The sequence below is a fragment of the Pristiophorus japonicus genome, chromosome 20 (genome assembly GCF_044704955.1).
Source record: "Pristiophorus japonicus isolate sPriJap1 chromosome 20, sPriJap1.hap1, whole genome shotgun sequence".
Lineage (NCBI taxonomy): Eukaryota > Metazoa > Chordata > Chondrichthyes > Pristiophoridae > Pristiophorus > Pristiophorus japonicus.
Window position 1 is genome coordinate 35,639,659 of NC_091996.1, and position 26,901 is coordinate 35,666,559.

At 45.0% G+C, this 26,901-nt stretch overlaps 1 protein-coding gene across 6 annotated transcripts in view; it reads left to right on the forward strand.

Annotated features, from left to right (window-relative positions):
• LOC139232480 (zinc finger protein 436-like) overlaps positions 1 to 26,901 on the forward strand; it is a 111,291-nt gene that overhangs the window by 29,032 nt on the left and 55,358 nt on the right. For all 6 annotated transcript variants that reach the window (XM_070862748.1, XM_070862742.1, XM_070862745.1 and 3 more), the window contains 6 exons: positions 8,901 to 8,990; positions 9,704 to 9,787; positions 9,899 to 9,982; positions 19,808 to 19,861; positions 25,842 to 25,898; positions 26,077 to 26,169. In XM_070862748.1, coding sequence (XP_070718849.1) covers positions 8,901 to 8,990; positions 9,704 to 9,787; positions 9,899 to 9,982; positions 19,808 to 19,861; positions 25,842 to 25,898; positions 26,077 to 26,169 — 462 coding nt within the window. The remainder of the gene's footprint in view (positions 1 to 8,900; positions 8,991 to 9,703; positions 9,788 to 9,898; positions 9,983 to 19,807; positions 19,862 to 25,841; positions 25,899 to 26,076; positions 26,170 to 26,901) is intronic.

The window sequence follows — 26,901 nt, forward strand, 5'->3', positions numbered from 1 at the left end:
TTAAAACACTCCCTGTGAAGCACCTTGGGACATTTTACTATGTTAAGGGCGCTATATAAATATAAGTTGTTGTTGTTGCCAACTTCATGGGTGCCCTCTGTACCTTAGCCAAGTGGCCACTGGTCACATCTCGGCCGAGCCCAGTCCAGCCCGAGACGTGACCAGTGGCCACTTGGCTAAGGTACAGAGGGCACCCATGAAGCTCTACCACACAAAGAGACAACGCAATCAGGATTATTTCAGCAGGGTCAGGTTGGTGCTCTACTCCGGTATTGAGACACCAATTTATTTTTGAATATATGGCAGTGTTTGTATAAATTCCACACCGGAATTGCTGATAGAATATCAGGGGGAACCAATCCATCCGGGAATGGTGCATTGGTACAATTTCAGGTCCGGTCCGTGAAGACTCACGGAACAGTTGATTTTCCATCTGTTTGGCTGGTGCAAACACTGGGGGTTCCTATTTCCTGCTGTACTCGGGGCGCTACTCCACAAGTCTGCAGGTACCCAACGACAGTCTGAATGTTGACGGCAAACAGAGCGCCAGAAAGCAAAGCCTGCTGGGGTTTAATCGTGGTAGGAATACCCACAATCGGCCTCAGTGCCCTGGGTTACTTCTGATAATCTGTATCATGGTGCTGGTCGATTCTCAGTAAACAGCTGGCTCCATTCTGTCTTTTATGGCATACCGCAGTGAAAATGGGAGAGGGAAATCTGGGGCTATATTTGAGTGCTGCAAATGTGTGTGAAATATGGAGGAAATGCATTTGTGGTGTGATGGAAAGCAAATAAAAGGCGGCTTGGCAGAGGAGCACAATTGATTGACAAAAAAATCTTCCTAAATGAATACATTTCCCAAATTACAACAGTGACCACACTCCAAAAGTACGTCGTTGGCGGTAAAGCGCTTCGAGACAGTGGCCGTGAAAGGTGCTATATAAATCCAAGTCTTACTAAATTTAAGAAATCACAAATAAATTAAAAGATTTGTTTAAACAGCAGCAAGTTAATTTCTGCAATAATTTATTTGATGGCTTTTAATTTTTGGCACCCAAAATGCTCATAACTATAGTAAAATACCATAATATCAGACCTTCCCATTGACTTTTGTATTTGTCCAATGCCATATGATGTATGAGATTAGGCAGAAATGTTTTTATGATTAATATTAACAAAGAACTGAAGCTGTCCTGAGCAAGTAATTCTTTTAGAATAATGTGTGTCAGTGCCAGCTGCAAGCAACTGGAAACAAGTCATTTCAAAAAGCTGGGAGGCTTCCGAAGTTGAAGGAGATTTTACACTTCATTAAAGGGAAAGAGTTGGCCGTAACTAATGCAAGTTTAATGCAGTCTTTCTTGTTGGTATGATTTATTCTGGTAATTACAGTTCGAATTAAAATGTGCCTTTCAAAGGAAAAGGGACCTGCTGGCCAAGATGGTGCCATTAATTGTGGAACAATGCAGCTTGCAGCATTCTTTGCTGAAATATTTATAACCTACAGCCTTCAACACGGAGTTGAATGAACAGGTTCTACAGGTTTGGCACAACTAAGTTATTAGGTAGAGCAGCAATTTAGAAAAAGATAAATAGGCCAGCAGTTGCTCCGTTTCTTTTGGAGAAACTTGATTTTTCTGGAGTATCTTAAAAATCCCCATTTTGCACATTCAATTTGTGCCAGTGTATGAATTAGTTACGATTTTTTTAGTTTTGTTTTTTTTTCCTCAAAAGGGGGCGTTACCAGCCACCTACCCCAGTTTTTGCCACTTTGGCCAGCGAATAGTTGCTCCAAATCTACTTAGGTCAGCGAATAGTTGCTCCAAATCTACTTAGGCCAGCTAATAGTTGCTCCAAATCTACTTAAGCCAGCATATGTGACCACTTCAGAAAACTCTTGCGGAGAGTTAAGAAATCAGCGCAGGCAGGTACATCAGAGGCGATTCGCCCTGGGATGGGGCGGGATGCCAGCAGCACTTAATGACTTGGCTAAAGAATGTGAATAGGATCAAATAGCTATACAGGACATCATATGACAAACTTCGCAAAGTTAATTTACTATACAACAAAAGCATTCATGGAGGCTTAAAGTACAAAAATAAAAAGTAAAAGGTAGTTGAATTAAATTGCCCTAATCTCAACTAATTTAAGCAACTATTTGTTTGCAATGACTTTACTGGGCCAAAATTGAGCCCATATTATCTAAATAAAGTCTACTTCAATAAATAAGATATTCTCTCAGTGTTCCTCCGTCACTTATGTTCTTCTTTCACAATAGCACCAGGTGAATAGGCTTGACAAATGGTCACCATTATTCACAAGAGACAAAACATATTTACATAATTTTTTCAAAATAGCCAGAAGTCCTGAAAAACAACAAGCCATTAAGGAAGTTCAAAAATAGCTGCAGTGCATAAAATTTCAAACTTGAGGTCAATCGCACCGGGAGGCCATTCGGCCAGGGATAGGGGGCGGGCATCGGGGTCCCCCACACACACAGCGACTGCAGCACGCACACAGAGAGGCTGGGGATGAGGAGCTACTGCGCATGCGCGGACACTCCACTGCGCATGTGCAGACGTCCCAGCACTTTTCGGCGCAGGACGCTGGCTCCGCCCCCGACTCGACTGGCCACGCTGCGCGACGACCGAGGAGAGGCCGGACAACGGCCAAAGCGGGGGAGCGATTTTTTTTTTTTGACGTACTTATCAACGGAGAAAAGCGGTGCATCTCCGGTAAGTGCGTCGGAAAAAGGGGTGGGCCAAATTTGAGCCCAATACTTTAGCAGCTCAGTGTTACTGAATGTTCTAGGTCAGACACGGGTCAAACTCCCCATTAGTTTGTTCCCAGGCCTGCCCTGGTTTTGGTCTGATGAAAATACGGCATCCCAAGCACAAACACAAATCCCATCCTTGGCTTATGGACCACTGTTTCTTCGGGCTAGAATTTGCACTGGTTCACCACCCGGTTTCTCGGTGATACTGGCTGTTTTGGGCGAGAACTGGGTCGGCGGAAAATTCCGCAGCTGAGGCACGCCGGCAGTTTCGAAGTCCCGCTGGGGAGCATGCTGCCAGCGTGCACCGTACACAGATCGCCCCGACGCCACCTTTGGCTGGGCGGCGACCCGTAGGTAAGTATAAAAATTTTTTTTAAGGACGCCCACGAGGACAGCGGAGCTAGGCGGTGTGACTGCAAGGAAAAGGTAAACGATTGGTTTTTCACTATATATTTACAAAATCTGTTGGGGTGATTTAATTTAAAAATGTCTTGGGAATGTTTTTAGGATTTTTTAGTTAGGTTTTTTGAGAAATTATTTTTATTGTTTTTTAAGGTGTTAGGCCCAACCCGCAGCCTGGGGTTAAATTTTATAGATTAAAACATTTTTTTTGCCCATTTTCTTTAGGCACCGCCCAATCTAGACAAAATTTCACTTTTCCGCCCATATTTTTCGCTGGGCGGATTAAAAAATTTTTGATGGGGAAGTTTTCGCCGGCGATTATCTTCCCAGCCGTAGCGTTTTTTTGGGCGGCAACCCTTTGTGTTGTCATTTTTGTTCTCACCATCTCCAATTCTACAGTCTTGCAGTCTACATAAGAACATAGGAAATGGGAGCAGGAGTGGGCCATTCGGCCCCTCGAGCCTGCTCCGCCATTCAATACGATCATGGCTGATCTGATCTTGCGCTCAGCTCCACTTCCCCGCCCTTCCCCATAAATCCTTTACTCCCTTATTCTTCAAAAATCTGTCTATCTCCACCTTAAATATATTCAGTGACCCAGCCTCCACAGAGAAGAAATTTCTCCTCATTTCTGTTTAAAATGGGTGATCCCCTTATTCTGAAAGTATGCCCCCTAGTTCTAGATTCCCCCATGAGGGGAAACATCCTCTCTGCATCTACCCTGTCAAGCCCCCTCAGAATCTTATATGGCTCAATAAGATCAGCTCTCATTCTTCTCAACTCCAAAGAGTATAGGCCCAACCTGCTCAACCGTTCTTCATATGACAATCTCTTTATCTCAGGAATCAACCTCATGAACCTTCTCTGAACTATCTGTAATCGTTCCAGTGAGGTTAATGGACAGACACCCGAATGATACTCTGAAACTGACTGCCTGCTCGGATGTTGCCAGAGTAAGAACATAAGAACATAAGAATTAGGAACAGGAATAGACCATCTAGCCCCTCGAGCCTGCTCCGCCATTCAACAAGATCATGGCTGATCTGGCCGTGGACTCAGCTCCACTTACCCACCCGCTCCCCATAACCCTTAATTCCCTTATTGGTTAAAAATCTATCTATCTGTGATTTGAATACATTCAATGAGCTAGCCTCAACTACTTCCTTGGGCAGAGAATTCCACAGATTCACAACCCTCTGGGAGAAGAAATTCCTTCTCAACTCGGTTTTAAATTGGCTCCCCCGTATTTTGAGGCTGTGCCCCCTAGTTCTAGTCTCCCCGACCAGTGGAAACAACCTCTCTGCCTCTATCTTGTCTATCCCTTTCATTATTTTAAATGTTTCTATAAGATCACCCCTCATCCTTCTGAACTCCAATGAGTAAAGACCCAGTCTACTCAATCTATCATCATAAGGTAACCCCCTCATCTCCGGAATCAGCCTAGTGAATTGTCTCTGTACCCCCTCCAAAGCTAGTAGATCCTTCCTTAAGTAAGGTAACCAAAACTGCACGCAGTACTCCAGGTGCAGCCTCACCAATAGGACCTCCCTGCTTTTGTACTCCATCCCTCTCGCAATGAAGGCCAACATTCCATTCGCCTTCCTGATTACCTGCTGCACCTGCAAACTAACTTTTTGGGATTCATGCACAAGGATCCCCAGGTCCCTCTGCACCGCAGCATGTTGTAATTTCTCCCCATTCAAATAATATTCCCTTTTTACTGGTTTTTTTTCCAAGGTGGATGACCTCACATTTTCCGACATTGTATTCCATCTGCCAAACCTTAGCCCATTCGCTTAACCTATCCAAATCTCTTTGCAGCCTCTCTGTGTCCACTACACAACCCGCTTTCCCACTAATCTTTGTGTCATCTGCAAATTTTGTTACACTACACTCTGTCCCCTCTTCCAGGTCATCTATGTATATTGTAAACAGTTGTGGTCCCAGCACTGATCCCTGTGACACACCACTAACCACCGATTTCCAACCCGAAAAGGACCCATTTATCCCAACTCTCTGCTTTCTGTTAGCCAACCAATTCTCTATCCATGCTAATACATTTCCTCTGACTCCGCATACCTTTATCTTCTGCAGTAACCTTTTGTGTAGCACCTTATCGAATGCCTTTTGGAAATCTAAATACACCATATCCATCGGTACACCTCTATCCACAATGCTCGTTATATCCTCAAAGAATTCCAGTAAATTAGTTAAACATGATTTCCCCTTCATGAATCCATGTTGCGTCTGCTTGATTGCACTATTCCTATCTAGATGTCCCGCTATTTCTTCTTTAATGATAGCTTCAAGCATTTTCCCCACTACAGATGTTAAACTAACCGGTCTATAGTTACCTGCCTTTTGTCTGCCCCCTTTTTTAAACAGAGGCGTTACATTAGCTGCTTTCCAATCCGATGGTACCTCCCCAGAGTCCAGAGAATTTTGGTAGATTATAACGAATGCATCTGCTATAACTTCCGCCATCTCTTTTAATACCCTGGGATACATTTCATCAGGACCAGGGGACTTGTCTACCTTGAGTCCCATTAGCCTGTCCAGCACTACCCCCCCTAGTGATAGTGATTGTCTCAAGGTCCTCCCTTCCCACATTCCTGTGACCAGCAATTTTTGGCATGGTTTTTGTGTCTTCCACTGTGAAGACCGAAGCAAAATAATTGTTTAAGGTCTCAGCCATTTCCACATTTCCCATTATTAAATCCCCCTTCTCATCTTCTAAGGGACCAACATTTACTTTAGTCACTCTTTTCCATTTTATATATCTGTAAAAGCTTTTACTATCTGTTTTTATGTTTTGCGCAAGTTCATGACTGTCCCTCTCTCTGGGTGCGGAGGTGTCTGGTCTTCATCTGTACCTCCCTGTGGCACCTGCCCGAGATCAGGAACTGTGTCGATGTGGGCTGGATCTGAGTCCATGTCTTTTTACCGTGTGTTGGCACGGTAATCCCTCAGAAGAGTGGTTTTGAAAATCTAAACACTGTTGAGCACCTTACATAGGATGGAAATGACAGAAAGTTTCACTCACTACTTTCTTCTTGCTGAGCACTGAACTTGTATCTGGCCAGTTATGTACGTGTGGCAGGGGAGTGAAGATAGAGGTTTCGTTTCCTGTGAGGATGAGAATTGTTCACTTCAGGATTAACTTGCAATATGAGCAAGGACAGACCAGCGTTGAGCATGTGCCAATCTTACGTCCCCAATGAGAAGTTTGGAGCTATTCAGGGCAACTATTCTATTAAAATAACTGTTGAAAAGCTCTCCCTCAGTGGGTGAAGGTACTTTGACTGGATTTTCGGCTTTGCTGATTTCGGGGCGGTAATGGCGGCGGGGCAGTAAAGTTAGCGCCCGGGAACAGTTTGCGCTTCAGTCAGTAACGTTGGTCAGCTGGGCCCTGAGTGTGGGGCGGAGCGCTAAGAGAGGCGTTACACACCTCTCTCGGGGCGTTGGGCCGGCTGAGCAAGCGAAAATCTCGAGCTAAACAGTCGGCCTCGGAGCGATCAGAGGCGCCTGGGGGGGGAAAAGAAAAACCTGAAAAAACCCTCCAGAAACATTCCCAACACACAGCTCACCCCACCACAATATAAATCACAAATAAAAGAACAATCACACTTACCCAAGGTCGGCATTACTGACCTCACTACGGCCGGTATAGGTCGGACCGCATAGGTCGGACCGCCCCTGGACTCGCCCTTGGACTCCCGCCCGACCCGTCCCAGCAGGGGGCGCTGCGGGGTGGCCGGGAGTCCAAGGGCGAGCCGGTGTCACAACCAGTGGCGTTGCACACCGGCTCAACTCTTCCGGGCGGTAACGCTCCGTGCCCCCCCCCTCAAAACCGGCCCCGAAAACCCCCACGGGATGCTGGAAGCTTACCGCTTGCCCAGAACACCTCACCGCTGCCATTGCCACCCCTCTGGGGCGAAAACAGAGGCAGACAGCACTGGACATTCCAGCCCAGTGTGTTGTGGCACTGAGCTCTACAAACCACAGGGTCCCAATCTGATCATGCAGCCCAGGAGCACAACACGTAATACATTTACCCACTGAGGGGGGGAGCGTTCTATAGTTATTACAGAAATATCAGCGTCTCCGTCCTCCTGGGCCAGGGAATGTGAAAACAAGAACAAAATGCAAAACAGTCAGGATCCTCACTGCTGACTACAGTCTAGCAACTACTGTTGGACAGTGTGTGGAAACCGGGCAAGGACAAGATCAGTTTCAGTGATAATGCCCATCAGGGTTCAACACACCTCATCTAGCCCCACATAGGCTCAATGAGGCAGCACCTCAGGATAGGAAGGGAGAGATGGGAGGTGCCGGGGGCGGGGGGGGGGGGGGGGGGGGAAAGAGAAATGTATACCACCTGTAGTGTGTGTGGGTGATACTTATAAATTAATATAATATTGAAAAAGTTCCCACGGCAATATTTTGAAGGAGAGCAGGGGAGTTATTCCCGGTGTCCTGGGGCCAATATTTTTCCCTCAATCAACATCTAAAAACAGTTTATCTGGTTATTATCACATTGCTGTTTGTGGGAGCTTGCTGTGCGTAAATTGGCTGCCACATTTCCCACATTGCAACAGCGACTACACTTCAAAAAGTACTTCATTGACTGTAAAGCTCTGGTGGTCATGAAAAGCGCTATATAAATCCAAGTCTTTCAATTGGAAATATGTGTCATTTTAGGGTATTGTTATTTTACTTTCTAGTTGTGCGAGATAAAATAAAAACAAAAAGGTAGTTTGTCTCACCATACAGGACCTTCGGTGCATGTATCTGCAGAGTCAGTGCAACCAGCACAGCACTCTGTCATTATCTGAGAAAGTGTGTATCTTCCGGCACAACTCAATAACAAATTAACTTTAGTTGAAAGACAGACTTGCATTTATATAGCGCCTTTCACGACCACCAGACGTCCCAAAGCGCTTTACAGCCAATGAAGTACTTTTGGGGTACAACTGCTGTTGTAATGTGGGAAACGCGGCAGCCAATTTGCGCACAGCAAGCTCCCACAAACAATGTGATAATGACCAGATAATCTGTATTTGTTATGTTGATCGAGGGATAGATATTGGCCCCAGGACACCGGGGATAACTCCTCTGCTCTTCTTCAAAATAGTGTCGTGGGATCTTTTACATCCACCTGTGGGAGCAGACAGGGCCGCAGTCTCATCTGAAAGATAGCAACTCCGACAGTGCGGCGCTCCCTCTGTACTGCCCCTCCGACAGTGCGGCGCTCCCTCTGTACTGCCCCTCCGACAGTGCGGCGCTCCCTCTGTACTGTTCCTCCGACAGTGTGGCACTCCCTCTGTACTGCCCCTCCGACAGTGTGGCGCTCCCTCTGTACTGCCCCTCCGACAGCGCAGCGCTCCCTCAGTACTACCCCACTCTGACAATGTGGCACTCCCTCAGTACTGCACTGGAGTGTCAGCCTAGATTTTTTTGTGCTCATGTCCCTGGAGTGGGACTTGAACCCACAATCTTCTGACTCAGAGGAGAGTGTGCTGCCCACTGAGCCCCGACCGAAAGCTGATTTGAGGAAAACAATAAACACAGCCAAATAACAGGTTAGTAAAATAGACCGGTTCATGACTGGTCTGCCAAGTCGCTGCAGAACCAAGTTAAGGGTTGTATGGGTTCAGACAGTGCTTATGGCTCTGGGCAGCATCACTTGTAATTCCATATCCGTAATTCTATTTTCCTTTTGCAGACAATTTGAATGGAGACCAGCTGGCCCTGCCCTGTGCCGCAGTTAATGGAAAGATGCCGGTGAAGGAATCTGTTCTAGCCCTGTGGTCAGGTAGAGTGAGAAGCTGGTAAAACAGTTGAATCAGTACTGGAAAATAGTTCCACTCTGTCTTTGGAACAGATCTGTGCCTGCATTTCTGATAGCTTCGCACGTTTATCTTCACTTTAAATGAGGGCCACTTTATTTGATTGGATAATCATTTCCTTTCCTGGGACCAGAGTATTTTCCTCTCCACTACTGGATATTGATGTTCTGCTCTCCATTTGCACTCTGCGCTGTTTTACCATGGCTGCTCGCTCGGTAATGACCACTTTTCTCTTTTTATGCTTGCTCCGTGACCATTCCCCGATTTAGAGGGCAACCAAATGATCCTCCTCCAGGCCTCAATCAGTGCCCATCGGTTACAGACTGCTAGGAGATGGCAGCAAAGTACCCCAGGCTGACTGCCCAAACATCCTGTATCGAGAATGCTCGACATGGCTTAAGCCTAGTCTGGAGCCTAACTTCGATTGAAAAAAGAAACCAGGCCTGGGCGACACATTCCACAGCTCTGTAGTGCAGTATCCTGTTCGTCGCAATCAATTTAATCTACCGTCAAAAATGTAACGTGCAGAATGCCTGTTTTCAAACTACCCAAGGAGGAAAATGTATTACAGATTAGGAATAAATATATTTCATAGTGATGGACTTTGTTGTTGAGATAATGTTCTAAATGAATTGCAATGATTTATTTTTGAGTATTCACGCATATTGTCTTATTCCAGGTGATTGCAAATTGCCTGCTGCTTACCATTATACCGCATCACGCGATTCCCCGAAACAGGATGGTCCAATTCAAAATCACTCAGGTTAAAAATGAGCTTCCGATTGTGAATTGCTAACACTTGCTAGATGTAAAATGTTTCCCACTTTGTTAAATTACAGCCTCAGTAATTCTCAGCAAACTGTTTCCTTTCTAGATGACATGGTTTGTAACATTTGTGGCAAGAGGTACAAGTACATGTCCAGCTTCTGGAAGCACCGGCGGGACCATGAAGCAAAAGGTGAGCACAGTAAAATACAGAGTCTTCGCATCACCACCTGATGGTGTGCGACATTTCCTGTTGGACTCACTCATTCACTCTGGGGTGGGGTCCTCTCAGCACCTTCATTGGCACTGGCCGGGATAGATCATTTTCACTGGTGCTCAGAAAGTTTCCTGGGAGGGGCCAGGGCGGGGTGGGGGGCGCGGGCGGTGGAGTGGGATTCTTTTTTAATTCATTCCTAGGCTGAGGGCGTCGCTGGCAAAGCTGCCATGTATTGCCCATCCCTAATTGCCCCTTGAGAAGGTGGTGGTGAGCCTCCGCCTTGAACCGCTGCAGGCCGTGTGGTGAAGGTGTTCCCACAGCGCTGTTAGGGAGGGAGTTCCAGGATTGTGACCCAGCGACAAGGAAGGAACGGCCGATATATTTCCAAGTCAGGATGGTGTGTGACTTGGAGAGGAAGGTGGAGGGGGTGGTGTTCCCATGCGCCTGCTGCCCCTGTCCTTCTAGGTGGTAGAGGTCGTGGGTTTGGGAGGTGTTGCCGAAGAAGCCTTGGCGAGTTGCTGCAGTGCATCTTGTAGATGGTACACACTGCAGCCACGGTGCGCGGTGGTGGAGGGAGTGAGTGTTGAAGGTGGTGGGTAGCGTGCCGATCAAGCGGGCTGCTTTGTCCTGGATGGTGTCGAGCTTCTTGAGTGTTGTTGGAGCTTCACTCATCCAGGAAAGGGCTTTCTACAATAGGAAGGGGAAGTGGCATGTCAGAGGAGATGAAGGGATCGTGAAGGCATGAATTGTGCGGAGGGATGGTCAGAATCTCAGTCTAAAGATTCAATTCGATATTATTCAGCCCTGATCAATTTCCTCCAAAGCAAAATACTGCGGATGCTGGAAATAAGAAATAAAACAAAATGCTGAGACAGAGAAACGGTTAACCTTTCAGGTCGATGACCTTTCATCACAACTGGATGATGTTGAGATTAACAGTTTTTAAACAAGAAGTATTTTCCTGCATTTTCGGTTTTTATTTCTTTTCAAAAAGATAACATTTCCATGGTCTCAGTAATAATGGGAAGCATTGTAATCTGTAGATGATTTGATCAGTAATGTGAATAGTTAATAGAGTTTACAGCAACAACTAGAATTTATATAGCGCCTCCAATATAGTAAACATCCCAAGGAACCACTTGTATCCAGACCTGATCACAGCCTTGACCCAGACATGGGCACGAGTTAAATGCCAGAGGAGAGGTGAAATCAGCTGCCTTGATATTAAGGCAGAATTTGGCACCAACGAACCCAAGTCAACGAGGGCGATCAGAGGGAAAACGCAGTGGCTGGAGTCATACCCAATGCAAAGGGAGATGGTTCTGATCAAGAGGACAGACATCACAGCCCCGGTGCTGGAGTTCCTCGGGGAAATGTCCTCGAACCAACCATCTTCATCAATCGGGACTCAGAATTTGCGGGGCCAATGACGGTGTATGCTGTGCATGCGTGAAAACCCAGAACTTGCGATCTGTCAAGGTTCGCCTTGACAGATCGTCCACATGCGCCCCAAATCGCAATCGCGGAGTTGCCGATTGCCCAGCCGTGATTAAACAAAAACATTTAAAATTCGTTTATGCAAATTTTGGCCTGGATTAAAATGTTCAAAATTATTTTTCAATAAAATTTAATTCTTATTATAAATGCTTAATTAAAGGGACTTTTAATTAATTTTGAACATGGGAATAGTTATTAGAGTTGTGTTAATTATTTATTTATTTGGGGATTTCTCATAAACCTATGGGGATTCTGTTTGTAAATGGAATCCCTGTAAGCTTATGAGGATTCCTCCTTTCTAATTGGTTGACCTGGCCTACGTGATCCCAGGGACGCTTCCGAACCAGTTGTGTAGCTGGAATCCGTGGGCCTTTAGGCTCCGAAGCCCGGGAGCCAGTAGGTACTTTCAGGCCGGACGTGTACTCCGCTGGTCCACCTCCTCCAGCAAATTTCAGCCCGACCTTTCCTCTCTCTCAAGGTCAGGAGTGAGGCTGTTTGCTGACAATTCCACGGTGTTGAGCAACAGTCACAGCTCCCTCGGGTAAACATAGAAACATAGACATAGAAACATAGAAAGTAGGTGCAGGAGTAGGCCATTCAGCGCTTCGAGCCTGCACCACCATTCAATAAGATCATGGCTGATCATGCAACTTCAGTACCCCATTCCTGCTTTCTCTCCATACCCCTTGATCCCTTTAGCCGTAAGGGCCACATCTAACTCCCTTTTGAATATATCCAACGAACTTGCCTCAACAACTTTCTGTGGTGGAGAATTCCACAGGTTCACAATTCTCTGAGTGAAGAAGTTTCTCCTCATCTCCGTCCTAAATGGCTTACCCCTTATCGTTAGACTGTGACCCCTGGTTCTGGACTTCCCCAACATCGGGAACATTGTTCCTGCATCTAACCTGTCCAGTCCCGTCAGAATTTTATATGTTGCTATGAGATCCCCTCTCATTTTTCTAAATTCCAGTGAATATAAGCCTAGTAGGAATAATGAAGTAGCCAAATGCTACGCAGGGTCTGCATATAATCCAGGCTTGGGTTGACACGAAACAGGTAACAATTGTGCCATGCAAGTGCCAAGCAATGACCATCTCAGCCAAGAAAAAGCCCAGTCATTTCCCTTTCCCCCACCAACCACATGGGGGTAACAAATGATCAGAAGATGAATTGGACCAGCCATGGCAACAAGATCAGGGCAGAAGATGGGCACTGTGCATTGAGTGCATGAACCTAATGACCCCTCAATGCCTTTGCACACTCTCCAAGGCTCAGGCGAGGTATATAAAGGCAAGTTGTTGTGATGGAATACTCACCCCTCGCCTGGGTGCAGCCATTACTGCACTCGAGAGGCTCAACGTGATTGGTTACATTAGTTCTTGGTTGTGTAAGGTCACTTCCAATACGAGAAATAAATACGCTGAGGAGAAGTTGAAGTCAACAGAATTTATTTACAGCACTGTAGAGATCAAGAACAAAACGACTAAAGCCTGACCTAGAGAACGTATGTTGTTGGTGGAGCACCTCTTACCCTCCATCCTCTCGAAATACTGCAGCTAGTTCAGCTATATTTATGCTTAACGCCTGCTAATTTCATTAATAGTTACCTTTGGTCAAGGATACCCTAGAATCATTCCTCTTTTCTCAAAACACAGCTACCGTTTTCTTCAACAAAGAACATCTGTTTATATCCATTTCAATGTTATCACAAAACTCGGCTACAATTTTCCCCACAGAGAACACCTCTCTCTACACAATTCAGGCAAACCTGAGATAGGCAATTAGTTTACACAGAAACAACCTAATTAAGAATGCTGGTGCCGACACAAAGTATATTTGAGCTATGGCAATTAGTTTAGACAGAAACAACCCAATTAAGAATGCTGGTGGCCTGCACAATTAAGAAATATACGGAGCTCGGTAGTTGGCTCACACAAGCACAACCCCACTGAGAATGTTAGTGCCTGCTAGTTTTATTAAAGGTCGTTTTTATTTCAGAAGTTCACTGGCCTTCCTTTTGAGCAGGTGTGTAGCACAGAAAAACAGCGCACTTGTCCAATTACCAAAATCTTACCTGCTTACACCACCATCCAGGACAGAGATGTTTGCTTGATCAGCACCCATGCTCACTATCCACACCACCCCTGCACCACCGACCAGTACACGCACTATCGACACATTGCACTGCACCAAGTCCCGAAGGTTTTTTCAACAAGACTTCCCTCCCCTGCAACCACTAGCATACAGAAGGACAGTGCTGTGGGTTCACCATCATAGAAACATAGAAACATAGAAAATAGGTGCAGGAGCAGGCCATTCAGCCCTTCTAGCCTGCACCGCCATTCAATGAGTTCATGGCTGAACATGAAACTTCAGTACCCCCTTCCTGCTTTCTCGCCATACCCCTTGATCCCCCGAGTAGCAAGGACTTCATCTAACTCCCTTTTGAATATATTTAGTGAATTGGCCTCAACTACTTTCTGTGGTAGAGAATTCCACAGGTTCACCACTCTCTGGGTGAAGAAGTTTCTCCTCATCTCGGTCCTAAATGGCTTACCCCTTATCCTTAGACTGTGACCCCTGGTTCTGGACTTCCCCAACATTGGGAACATTCTTCCTGCATCTAACCTGTCTAAACCCGTCAGAATTTTAAACGTTTCTATGAGGTCCCCTCTCATTCTTCTGAACTCCAGTGAATACAAGCCCGGTTGATCCAGTCTTTCTTGATAGGTCAGTCCCACCATCCCGGGAATCAGTCTGGTGAATCTTCGCTGCACTCCCTCAATAGCAAGAATGTCCTTCCTCAAGTTAGGAGACCAAAACTGTACACAATACTCCAGATGTGGCCTCACCAAAGCCCTGTACAACTGTAGCAACACCTCCCTGCCCCTGTACTCAAATCCCCTCGCTATGAAGGCCAACATGCCATTTTCTTTCTTAACCGCCTGCTGTACCTGCATGCCAACCTTCAATGACTGATGTACCATGACACCCAGGTCTCGTTGCACCTTCCCTTTTCCTAATCTGTCACCATTCAGATAATAGTCTGTCTCTCTGTTTTTACCACCAAAGTGGATAACCTCACATTTATCCACATTATACTTCATCTGCCATGCATTTGCCCACTCACCTAACCTATCCAAGTCACTCTGCAGCCTCATAGCATCCTCCTCGCAGCTCACACTGCCACCCAACTTATTGTCATCCGCAAATTTGGAGATACTACATTTAATCCCCTCGTCTAAATCATTAATGTACAATGTAAACAGCTGGGGCCCCAGCACAGAACCTTGCGGTACCCCACTAGTCACTGCCTGCCATTCTGAAAAGTACCCATTTACTCCTACTCTTTGCTTCCTGTCTGACAACCAGTTCTCAATCCACGTCAGCACACTACCCCCAATCCCATGTGCTTTAACTTTGCACATTAATCTCTTGTGTGGGACCTTGTCGAAAGCCTTCTGAAAGTCCAAATATACCACATCAACTGGTTCTCCTTTGTCCACTTTACTGGAAACATCCTCAAAAAATTCCAGAAGATTTGTCAAGCATGATTTCCCTTTCACAAATCCATGCTGACTTGGACCTATCATGTCACCATTTTCCAAATGCGCTGCTATGACATCCTTAATAATTGATTCCATCATTTTACCCACTACTGAGGTCAGGCTGACCGGTCTATAATTCCCTGTTTTCTCTCCCTTTTTTAAAAAGTGGGGTTACATTGGCTACCCTCCACTCAATAGGAACTGATCCAGAGTCAATGGAATGTTGGAAAATGACTGTCAATGCATCCGCTATTTCCAAGGCCACCTCCTTAAGTACTCTGGGATGCAGTCCATCAGGCCCTGGGGATTTATCGGCCTTCAATCCCATCAATTTCCCCAACACAATTTCCCGACTAATAAAGATTTCCCTCAGTTCCTCCTCCTTACGAGACCCTCTGACCCCTTTTATATCCGGAAGGTTGTTTGTGTCCTCCTCAGTGAATACCGAACCAAAGTACTTGTTCAATTGGTCTGCCATTTCTTTGTTCCGCGTTATGACTTCCCCTGATTCTGACTGCAGGGGACCTACGTTTGTCTTTACTAACCTTTTTCTCTTGACATACCTATAGAAACTTTTGCAATCCGCCTTAATGTTCCCTGCAAGCTTCTTCTCGTACTCCATTTTCCCTGCCCTAATCAAACCATTTGTCCTCCTCTGCTGAGTTCTAAATTTCTCCCAGTCCCCGGGTTCGCTGCTATTTCTGGCCAATTTGTATGCCACTTTCTTGGCTTTAATACTATCCCTGATTTCCCTAGATAGCCACGGTTGAGCCACCTTCCCTTTTTTATTTTTACGCCAGACAGGAATGTACAATTGTTGTAATTCATCCATGTGGTCTCTAAATGTCTGCCATTGCCCATCCACAGTCAACCCCTTAAGTATCATTCGCCAATCTATCCTAGCCAATTCACGCCTCATACCTTCAAAGTTACCCTTCTTTAAGTTCTGGACCATGGTCTCTGAATTAACTGTTTCATTCTCCATCCTAATGCAGAATTCCACCATATTATGGTCACTCTTCCCCAAGGGGCCTCGCACAATGAGATTGCTAATTAATCCTCTCTCATTACACAACACCCAGTCTAAGATGGCCTCCCCCCTAGTTGGTTCCTCGACATATTGGTCTAGAAAACCATCTCTTATGCACTCCAGGAAATCCTCCTCCACCGTATTGCTTCCAGTTTGGCTAGCCCAATCTATGTGCATATTAAAGTCACCCATTATAACTGCTGCACCTTTATTGCATGCACCCCTAATTTCCTGTTTGATGCCCTCCCCAACATCACTACTACTGTTTGGAGGTCTGTACACAACTCCCACTAACGTTTTTTGCCCTTTGGTGTTCTGCAGCTCTACCCATATAGATTCCACATCATCCAAGCTAATGTCCTTCCTAACTATTGCATTAATCTCCTCTTTAACCAGCAATGCTACCCCACCTCCTTTTCCTTTTATTCTATCCTTCCTGAATGTTGAATACCCCTGGATGTTGAGTTCCCAGCCCTGATCATCCTGGAGCCACGTCTCCATAATCCCAATCACATCATATTTGTTAACATCTATTTGCACAGTTAATTCATCCACCTTATTATGGATACTCCTTGCATTAAGACACAAAGCCTTCAGGCTTGTTTTTTTAACATCCTTTGTCCTTTTAGAATTTTGCTGTACAGTGGCCCTTTTTGTTCTTTGCCTTGGGTTTCTCTGCCCTCCACTTTTCCTCATCTCCTTTCTGTCTTTTGCTTTTGCCTCCTTTTTGTCTCCCTCTGTCTCCCTGCATTGGTTCCCATCCCCCTGCCATATTAGTTTAACTCCTTCCCAACAGCACTAGCAAACACTCCCCCTAGGACATTGGTTCCGGTCCTGCCCAGATGCAGACCGTCCGGTTTGTACTGGTCCCACCTCCCCCAGAACCGGTTCCAATGCCCCAGGAATTTGAATCCCTCCCTGCTACACCACTGCTCAAGCCACGTATTCATCTGTGCTATCCTGCGATTCCTACTCTGACTAGCACGTGGCACTGGTAGCAATCCCGAGATTACTACTTTTGAGGTCCTACTTTTTAATTTAGCTCCTAGCTCCTTAAATTCGTTTCGTAGGACCTCATCCCTTTTTTTACCTATGTCGTTGGTACCAATGTGCACCACGACAACTGGCTGTTCTCCCTCCCATTTCAGAATGTCCTGCACCCGCTCCGAGACATCCTTGACCCTTGCACCAGGGAGGCAACATACCATCCTGGAGTCTCGGTTGCGGCTGCAGAAACGCCTATCTATTCCCCTCATCATCTCCAAGCTGCACACCATCCTGACTTGGACATAAATTGCCATCGTCATCGTCACTGGAATTCCCTGCCCAACACCACTGCGGAACCGTAACCATATAGTGACGGCACTGGTTCAAGGAGAAAGCCCGCCACCAGCTTCTTGCATCATCTAGGCTAGATATTAAATATAGCCTTGCTGGTGTGGCTCACATCCTGCGAAGAAAAAGAAAGGTGCCTCACAGAGGAGAACTGGCTATAAACAATGTGAAGTGAGCTAGAGGAGGAAGTCCAGTGATTGTAGAGGCTTTTGAAGCTGTGGCAAGAGAATGAAGTTCAGAGGGGTTCAGGCAGACAGTTGAATACACTGCCACTGATGGTGGAACAGAGGGAAAGAGCGAGTGAGATAGAGAGCGAGAGAGCGCGAGAGAGGGTGGATACAGAAGGTGACTTGCCTTTTAAAATATAATTGATGAAACATTACTGGATGGCTATTACTGGTGTTTTTGGATAGTTTAGTTTAATGACTTTTGCAACAAAGTGGTAAAATTGTTCCCACAGATTCTGTCTAATAATGGCTTTGGGCATTTTAAGACTATACATTTCTAGTTTTCATTTTTAATTTATTGAAATTAATATTGGAATTGATTAAATCATTTAAAGAAACAATGGATATCATTAATATCAATAGTCAGTTCCACTTCTATAAATTGCTCTTTATAAAACAATATTCATGTCACAGGTACGTTCATATAATCTATACTGATTGGTTCACATTCCGATAATACCATAATCAGTATCATATTGACTGGGGTGAAATTCTTGTTTTCCCTAGTGTTGGCATTATACCAACAAGTGAGACCCCAGTGTGCAGTTGTACCCTTCTGCTATTTCATGCTGCATCAACCTAGCAACTATATTTAACAAGAAAAGGAAAGCTATTTAAAGAAACAAAAGTTATGTGCTATAAAACGTGTTCCACTTATCTGCTCACTAAAGTAGAGCTGACAAATTATGTTGTATGCACTAAAAATATTCTGCAAAATTCGCAGACTCCAAGAGGTTAGAATCCCTTCAAATCCATTGGTTCATGTTAGGCAGAAATTCTGAATACATTTTCAACTATTGACTTCAAAACGGATAATATTTCCAATGTTTGTTATTGAAAGATTGTATTTTCTCCATGAATAGCAAAACAGCAGAAATGTTCACCTTGCCTGAATGTCACTAAGAGACTGCTCAGTTCTGATTATACGGTGCACCTGTTGCTAGCATGGTTAGTAAATAGGTAAATTTTTAAAAATTAGGTAGATGTGCAGTACAGGTTGAACCTCTCTGATCCGGGACTCTCTGGTCCGGAAACATCCGTGGTTCGGCAATAGATTGCGGAATTGCCGTTTTGCGTGGGTGACGTCCTGGTTTCTCGCGCTTCCCGAAAATCAAAGGCATGCTGAGGTAGATAGCCCAGGAGAGCGGTGAGCAGCACTTTACAGGTACCAGTAAGCCTAGGCTAGGCGAGGCGTATGCTTATGTAGGGTATATCGGTGCAGTCATATACTGACCTCCCGTGGTTCAGAAAATTCTCTGCTCCGGCACCAGTCAGGTCCCGAGGGTGCCGGACCAGAGAGGTTCAACCTGTTCTTAGAACGGCCTAATTGCCCTGAATTTGTGGTTGGAGGCGTACCTCCGGGAGTACGTCTCCCACCCGCGAAACATCTACGAACTTACCTCCTGGCTCCAAAATTATAGCAAGTTCGGATCCAGGACCTCTAGGCATACGCCTGCGTAAACACCCACGGATTCCAGAGACGCAGGCGGTTTGGAAACGTCCCTGGGATCACGTGGGCCAGGTCCTCCAATGAGAAAGGAAGATTCCATTTGCGAACGGAATCCTCTCTAAACTCAAATGGAATCCCGAAATGTTTAAACAATTTAGACAATTGCAATAAAAATAAATGTTCTGATTTTGAAATTTAAATAAAACTCCATTCATTACAGCAAATACAATAAAAAAATTAAGAAAATAAGTTTAAGCATTTTAATCCGGGCCAATATTTGCTTAACTAATTTTAAGTGTTTGTGCATCATTTTTTATTTTAAAATTTAAGATTTATAATAACCCTTAAGCTGGTGATAAAGCCTATTTTTAACCAGCTGTAAGAGTTTCGTGGGTAATTGTACGGCAAACTCTGTGCCAGTGAAAGTGATTTTCTAGTTGGTTCGTATGATTGTACCTTGACAGATCGCAAATTCCGGGTTTCCCAGCACGCGGTGCCATTCAGAAAGCTTACGAGTGTACGCTGAAGACATCGTAAATTCAGCCCAGTGTATTACAGTGTGTGTATATTTTATCACACGCATACATACATACGTACACATACATGTATTATTTCGAAGTACGTCAATCTAGTATATAATTAAAATAATCTGGGCAAATTTAACAGCTGGGTTTGCTTTTATGAAAGTTTCTCCTTTTTTTTTTTAAACAGGAGAATTTTTCACTGCTTTCCTCTCTAGACCTGATGCTGCTAAAAATACTACAGGTAAGACGTTAGTGGTTTGCAGTTTCAGCACAGCGATAGTACTCTAACTACAATGCTAAACCTGTACATTTTAGCACCGGAGCTTCAAAAGAACCCTGACTTTTATATAGGACGATGTGATAGAAAAAAACCCCCAATCACTAAAAGGATAGAACTTTTGTTTGGAACCGAAAAATCTCATCCAAATTGGTTTCGCCATCTTTCCGTTGCGAATAACTAGTAATGACTCTATTTAAATATATGTCTTGTACAATTTTACATCAAGGCACTGAGATTTCACAGGCAAATCACTGAGAAAATTGCTTGGGACGGTGGGTCTGAAGTTGCCGGGCATCTCATCTGAAGGCAAAGAGCAAAATTTTCAACAAGAAAAATGCTCTTTGGGCACAAGACCGTCTTGATTTTAAAAAAATCAAAATATGATGTACAAGGAACATCCCACTTCTGAAAGCTATCTTATGTAAGATGGTTCTGGCAGCATAAAGACATTTAAAGTATTATTGGCAGTATCTCCAGGCTACTTCATCCCTTTGCACTCAACAGAAATGCAGAACAAGGGAAGGTCCCTAGATTTTAGTCGTGGAATGCAAAACAAGCATATTTTTGCTGGAATACAAAATTAATTAAGTTCCACTCAACAGATGCATTTCATTATCCACTGCCTATATTTCTAACTGATAGAAAAGGTCCATTTGTATCTATGCAAATTTTGAATAACATTTCTTAATTGCTAGCTTATAATTTGCTCCTTGCAAATAATTTCAATGTTAAGATATGACCATCATTCTCAAATAAAGTAATCGTTTGCTAAAAGAAAATAGTCACTCTGAAAACAGCCCAAGCCGGTGGAGAAGAGGCCAGTGTGATATTTCCCTGTGCCCCAGAAATTTCTGCAGCTCTCGGACTAAAAATAGCCTCAGTCCGAGAAAGACATTTGCGGCAAAATTAGAAGTTGCAGACGGCCCTGTGGAGTTGCTGCTCCATTGAAAATCTCATTCCAGAATCCCAAGTCAACTAGAGTACCCACTCCAAACTGCTCAGAGATTCCACGGATAAAGTTGTTCAGTATATGCGGCCACCAGAACTCAGAGGTAAGGTATACATGTAGGAAATTTAATCAAGTTTCCCAGTCTTTTAGTTACACACGAATGCATTCACATTTTAATTGATAGATATAATTAGGTAGAATTATACAATTTATAATTATGCACTCACCCATGTCTTTTTACCATTTTAGCTATTTGAATGCTCTTTTGTCTTTTCATTGTTTCACTGACATGATATAAAATATCATCTCACAGTGCCCCGGTTTTCTATTAAGCAGTTTGCAGATCATCCAACCCATTAACTTCTTCTCTGTGACTGCATTGTCTATTGTTTCGGCCTCTTCTACTTTGCAACCACACATAATATGCTTATTTATCTTCCAGTTCTGAAGGGTTACACCCCAAGCCTTTCTCATTACAAATACTGCCTGTTATCCTGTGTGTTTGCAGCATTTTATATTTTTGTTTCCTAGATTTCCTATACTTGCAGTCCCCTTGTGCCCCGCTGATCAAATCCAGCCCAGACTGATGGGCTGAAAGTCCACTGCATCTCCCTAGCTGCAAACAAACTATGCAAAACAAGGGCGATCTCAATCCAATTCCTACTGGGCATGGGCCTACACCACACAATGATCCCGAATACGTGTCAGCGTGGCTTAGTGGGTAGCATTCTCACCTCCGAGTTAGAAGGTCATGGGTTCAAGTGCCTCAGAGACTAGAGCACACAATGCAGGCTGACATTCTGGTGCAGTGCCGAGGGAGCGCCGCACTCTCGGAGGGGCGGTGCCGAGGGAGCGCCGCACTCTCGGAGGGGCGGTGCCGAGGGATCGGCGCACTCTCGGAGGGGCGGTGCCGAGGGAGCGGCGCACTGTCAGAGGGGCGGTGCCGAGGGAGCACCGCACTGTCGGAGGGGCGGTGCCGAGGGAGCGCCGCGCTGTCAGAGGGGCGGTGCCGAGGGAGCACCGCACTGTCGGAGGGGCAGAGGGAGTGCTGCACTGTCAGAGGTGCCATCTTTCGAATGAGACGTTAAACCGAGGCCCTGTCTGGTGGACGTAAAAGATCCCATGGCACTATTCGAAGAGCAGGGAGTTCTCCCCCGGTGTCCTGGCTAATATTTATCCTCTACCAACATCATTAAAACAGATTATCTGGTCATCATCACACTGCTATTTGTGGGAGCTTGCTGTGCACAAATTTGCTGCCATGTTTGCTATATTACAACAGTGACTACACTCCAAAAGTACTTCATTGGCCGTAAAGCGCTTTGGAACATCCTGTGTTCATGAATGGCACTATATAAATGCAAGTTCTTTATTTGGCTGGGTTGGGACATGTGCTGTTTTGAAGTTGGGGCTGAGGCATTATGATGGAGCAGAGTACAGGGAGCTTTACTCTAAATTTAGCCATACCTGGCCTGAGGATGTTTGGACATAACACTGGGTGCTGGAAATGGGAACAGCTCCATTACTCAGTCGGAACATCCTTTAACTGGACGATGAACACACACACACACAAAAAGCGCCCATAAAATCCAAGATATCGATGGCAGTGAATCACTGAATACAAAGTAACGATACAGCTCCTGTTCCGTACCTGACCGCAATAAGTTTCAAACTAAACTGTTATAAGATATTGGCATATTTTCAAAAATATGTATGTTGGGAATGAATCGTTTAGCAACCCAATAAACTAATTTTTAAAATTACATTTTCACCAATTTCAACATGTAAATTTTTTCTCATTAACTTATTTTACCATTTTGCCAGTGGACATATGGAAAACCAGAAGTGCATCGCCCCAGTAGCTCATAAACATTTCATTAATCCTGATAAGCGATTTCCAATTGTAATAAATTGTATGCCTGCACATACATATGTGACTACTAAAGATTAATTGAAGACTCAAACTGCTATAATAATTATTTGCCACAATCTGGCCTCCTTATTTCTTAATTTTTGGGAAAGAAAATTCAGAAACCACGCGCCTTTGTAGCTCAGCAAGTTAATCCGATGACCCCGACAGACCAGAAAGACCCGGTTCTCACCCAACTGGCAGGAGGGATGCTACTTTCTGACCTCAACACCACTGGGTCAGGGAAGGAAGAAAAGCGACCAGGATTCGAGCTCTGGACTGCTATTTCATAATCCATGGTGGAAGTCCTGGTGTGTGGGTGCTGAATGAGGACAAGATCAGGCTCAGCGATCATGTCTCCTGTAATGTATGTAAACATTGTAACTGTGTAAGACTTGCCACCAGAGGGCGCAACTGTTGGAGGCCCAAGGGTCAGCTGCACATCTCGTGCAAGGGAGTATAAAAAGTTGCCTGCCAGGCTGCTTGGGCACTCTGGAGTTGTATTAAAGAGACTAAGGTCACATCAGTTTTAGCTCACATTATTCAGTCTTTTGGAGTTCTTCCATACCTAACACCTCCCATGGTTGAACAACCTGCCAATTCCCTCAGTAAAGGCTCACTCATGAATATTGGTCATTTGAAAGACAGACAGACAGACTTGGAATTATATAGCGCCTTTCACGACCACCGGACGTCTCAAAGCGCCTTACAGCTAATGAAATACTTTTGGAGTGTAGTCACTGTTGTAAAGTAGGAAATGCGGCAGCCAATTTGTGCACAGCAAGCTCCCACACACAGCAATGTGATAATGACCAGATAATGTGTTTGTGTTATGTTGATTGAGGGATAAATATTGGCCAGGACACCAGGGATAACTCCGCTGCTCTGCTTCAAAATAGTGCCATGGGATTTTTTACGTCCACCTGAGAGAGCAGATGGGGCCTCGGTTTAACGTCTCATCCGAAAGAACAAAGTAAGAGAGCTCCTGAAAAGCACGGAACTGCACTGCAGTAAGGTGTTGCTGCCTGCAATGGGGGGGGGGGGGGTGGAAATTAAATACCTGTGTGTCCTTCAAAAACTGAAATATCCTCGGGCTGTGTTTATTTATTCACTTTTCTCCAAATAACAAGTATAAAATATGAAACACAGACTTAGCTTCTTAGTAAGGCAACACAATAAATTGTTACTAATTGATTGAACTGAAACAGACTTGAAAGATAAGAGATATAAATCTGTTCTGTATAACATGCAGCTTCTAACACATTTTTTAATTGCATTAAGATCAGTCACATACCTTCATCAATATGCTTTTCCTCAGAGAATGTGGTTACTTTTTAGTTTTATACAAACATATCTGTGTTGATAATTATCAGTAAAATCTTCATTTTTCCTTGCCCCTCCCCCCATCACCTCCCAACTGGTGACAGCAAGATAAGGGAGTTCAGAGATCGGAGCTTGATCTGCATATTTAAAAAGGACCCCGCTTGCTTGAGGCGGGTGTCCTTCCCTTCCTGGATAGGAAAGAGCAAAATGAAATGAAGGTAGACCCACAGAGCTGGACAACAGAGGAGAGTTGTTAAAGGATGATATAGACAATTGTGTCAATTTAAAATTGCAGTCAACTAGATCGGGGCAGGAAAAGAGCGGGCAAGTTCCCGCTTCATTTTAACTGCCCCCCCGCCTGAATTTGGCCTGGTTGTTGAGAGTGGGGGGGCGCAGCGGAACAAAGAGGATCGACCTCATTATGTACGTAGTGTATACACTACCACAAATGTGTATACGGCATAATCATAGTCAACGTATTTACTGAGGCGTACGAAAGCATGGGCCTTACGCTAAACATCCATAAGACAAAGGTCCTCCACCAGCTTGTCCTCGCCGCACAACACTGCCCCCCAGTCATCAAGATCCACGGCGCGGCCGTGGACAATGTGGACCATTTCCCATACCTCGGGAGCCTCTAAGCAACAAGAACAGACATCGACGACAAGATCCAACACCGCCTCCAGTGCGCCAGTGCAGCCTTCGGCCACCTGAGGAAAAGAGTGTTTGAAGACCAGGCTCTCAAATCTGCCAACAAGCTCATGGTCTACAGGGCTGTAGTAATACCCACCCTCCTGTATGGCTCAGAGACATGGACCATATACAGTAGACACCTCAAGTCGCTGGAGAAATACCAACGACATCTCCGCAAGATCCTACAAATCCCCTGGGAGGACAGACACATCAACGTTAGGTGTCCTCGACCAGGCCAACATCCCCAGCACTGACCACACTTGATCAGCTCTGCTGGGCAGGCCACATCATCCGTATGCTAGACACGAGGCTCCCAAAGCAAGTGCTCTACCTGGATCACCTTCGCGGCAAACGAGCCAAAGGTGGGTAGAGGAAACATTTCAAGGACACCCTCAAAACCTCCCTGATGAAGTGTACCATCCCCACTGACACCTGGGAGTCCCTGGCCAAAGACCGCCCTAAGTGGAGGAAGTGCATCCGGGAGGGCGCTGAGCACCTCGAGTCTCAACGCCGAGAACATGCAGAAACCAAACGCAGGCAGCGGAAAGAGCGTGCGGCAAACCAGTCCCACCTACCCCTTCCCTCAACGACTATCTGTCCCACCTGTGACAGGGACTGTGGTTCTCATATTGGACTGTTCAGCCACCTAAAGGCAAATTTTAAGGGTGGAAGCAAGTCTTCCTCGATTCCGGGGGACTGCCTATGATGATGATGATGATGTGGCATCAATATGCAAATGAGTTGGAGAAAAGGCTTATTATCAGAAATCCAAAAGTAGCTATTGGAACAGCTGTGTAATTTAGTATGAAATAGTTCAGTACTAGAATAAATACTCTTTGTCATTTGCCCCTCTACATTAGAAAATACCATTTGGATGCATTCCATTCTTAATTTTGATAATCAGATGTTTTATAATAAATTAACTTGTATTAAGAATGATGCCACACTCAAAATCATAAGTTGTGATTGACTGGCCCATGTAGTTATCACATTTTGCAATTGTATTTTAAATAAAACTGCATAAAGCCGTGAAAATTAACTGTTTGTATTTACTTGTCAATCAATAGGAATGGTGCTGCCTTCTGCTGCCGGTATAAAAGCTTTGATTTCGCAAAAACTCTCTGGTAAGTTCTTGGCTATTTTATTTTTCTTTCTGCTAATCTTCACCAGAATATGCAAAAATAGCGGGAATGTTAAATTTCATTTGGTGGCAATGCTCAGTTAATGCAACAAATGTAAGCTCGGGTGTGACCATTTGGTTTGCCACCTCTTTAAACCGCTTTTCGTGTGTATTTGTTTTAGATAGATCCGGAAAATTGTGTCCGAGGAAAGAAGTTAATCTGGTGTCAGAGTCCAGGCCAATTATGGTGAAGATGGAAAAATCAAGTCCCTCGAGTAAGCCTCATAAACTGAAACTGCATTTCAGTGAAGCGAGTGTTTGGATGTAAATCATGTGAACATTTTACATTATCTACATAGATGCCTCTCAAATCTTTACTATCTTTCTGACAGCTTGGAACACGACCAAGTGTCCCTGAACCATAACATTTCTGAAATAAGTTTGCCATCAAAAGATTGATCAAAGCTGTGCTCCTTTGATACAGTTGACCATATCATCCTTCAACACCTGCCCTCCGTTGTCCAGCTCACTGACTCTACCCTCATCACATATCGAATTGTAGCCAGACAATCTCTCGAAACAGCTTCTTTTTCAGTCCCCGCACCATTAGCTCCAGTCCCCCACAGATCGGTCTTTAGCTCCCCCCTTCCTCATCTACAAGCTTTCCCTTGGTGAAATCCGAAGACATGTGGTCAGCTCCGACATGTATGCTCCGCCCTCCTATATGGCTCAGAGACGTGGACCATATACAGCAGACAACTCAAAGCGCTGGAGAAGTACCACCAGCACTGGCTCCGCAAGATCCTGCAAATCCACTGGAGGATAGACGCACCAACGTCAGTGTTCTCGCTCAGGCCAACATCCCCAACATCGAAGCACTGACCACACTCGACCAGCTCCGTTGGGCGGGCCACATTGTCCACATGCCCGACACGAGGCTCCCAAAGCAAGCGCTCTACTCGGAACTCCTACACGGCAGCCGATCCCCAGGTGGGCAAAGGAAAAGT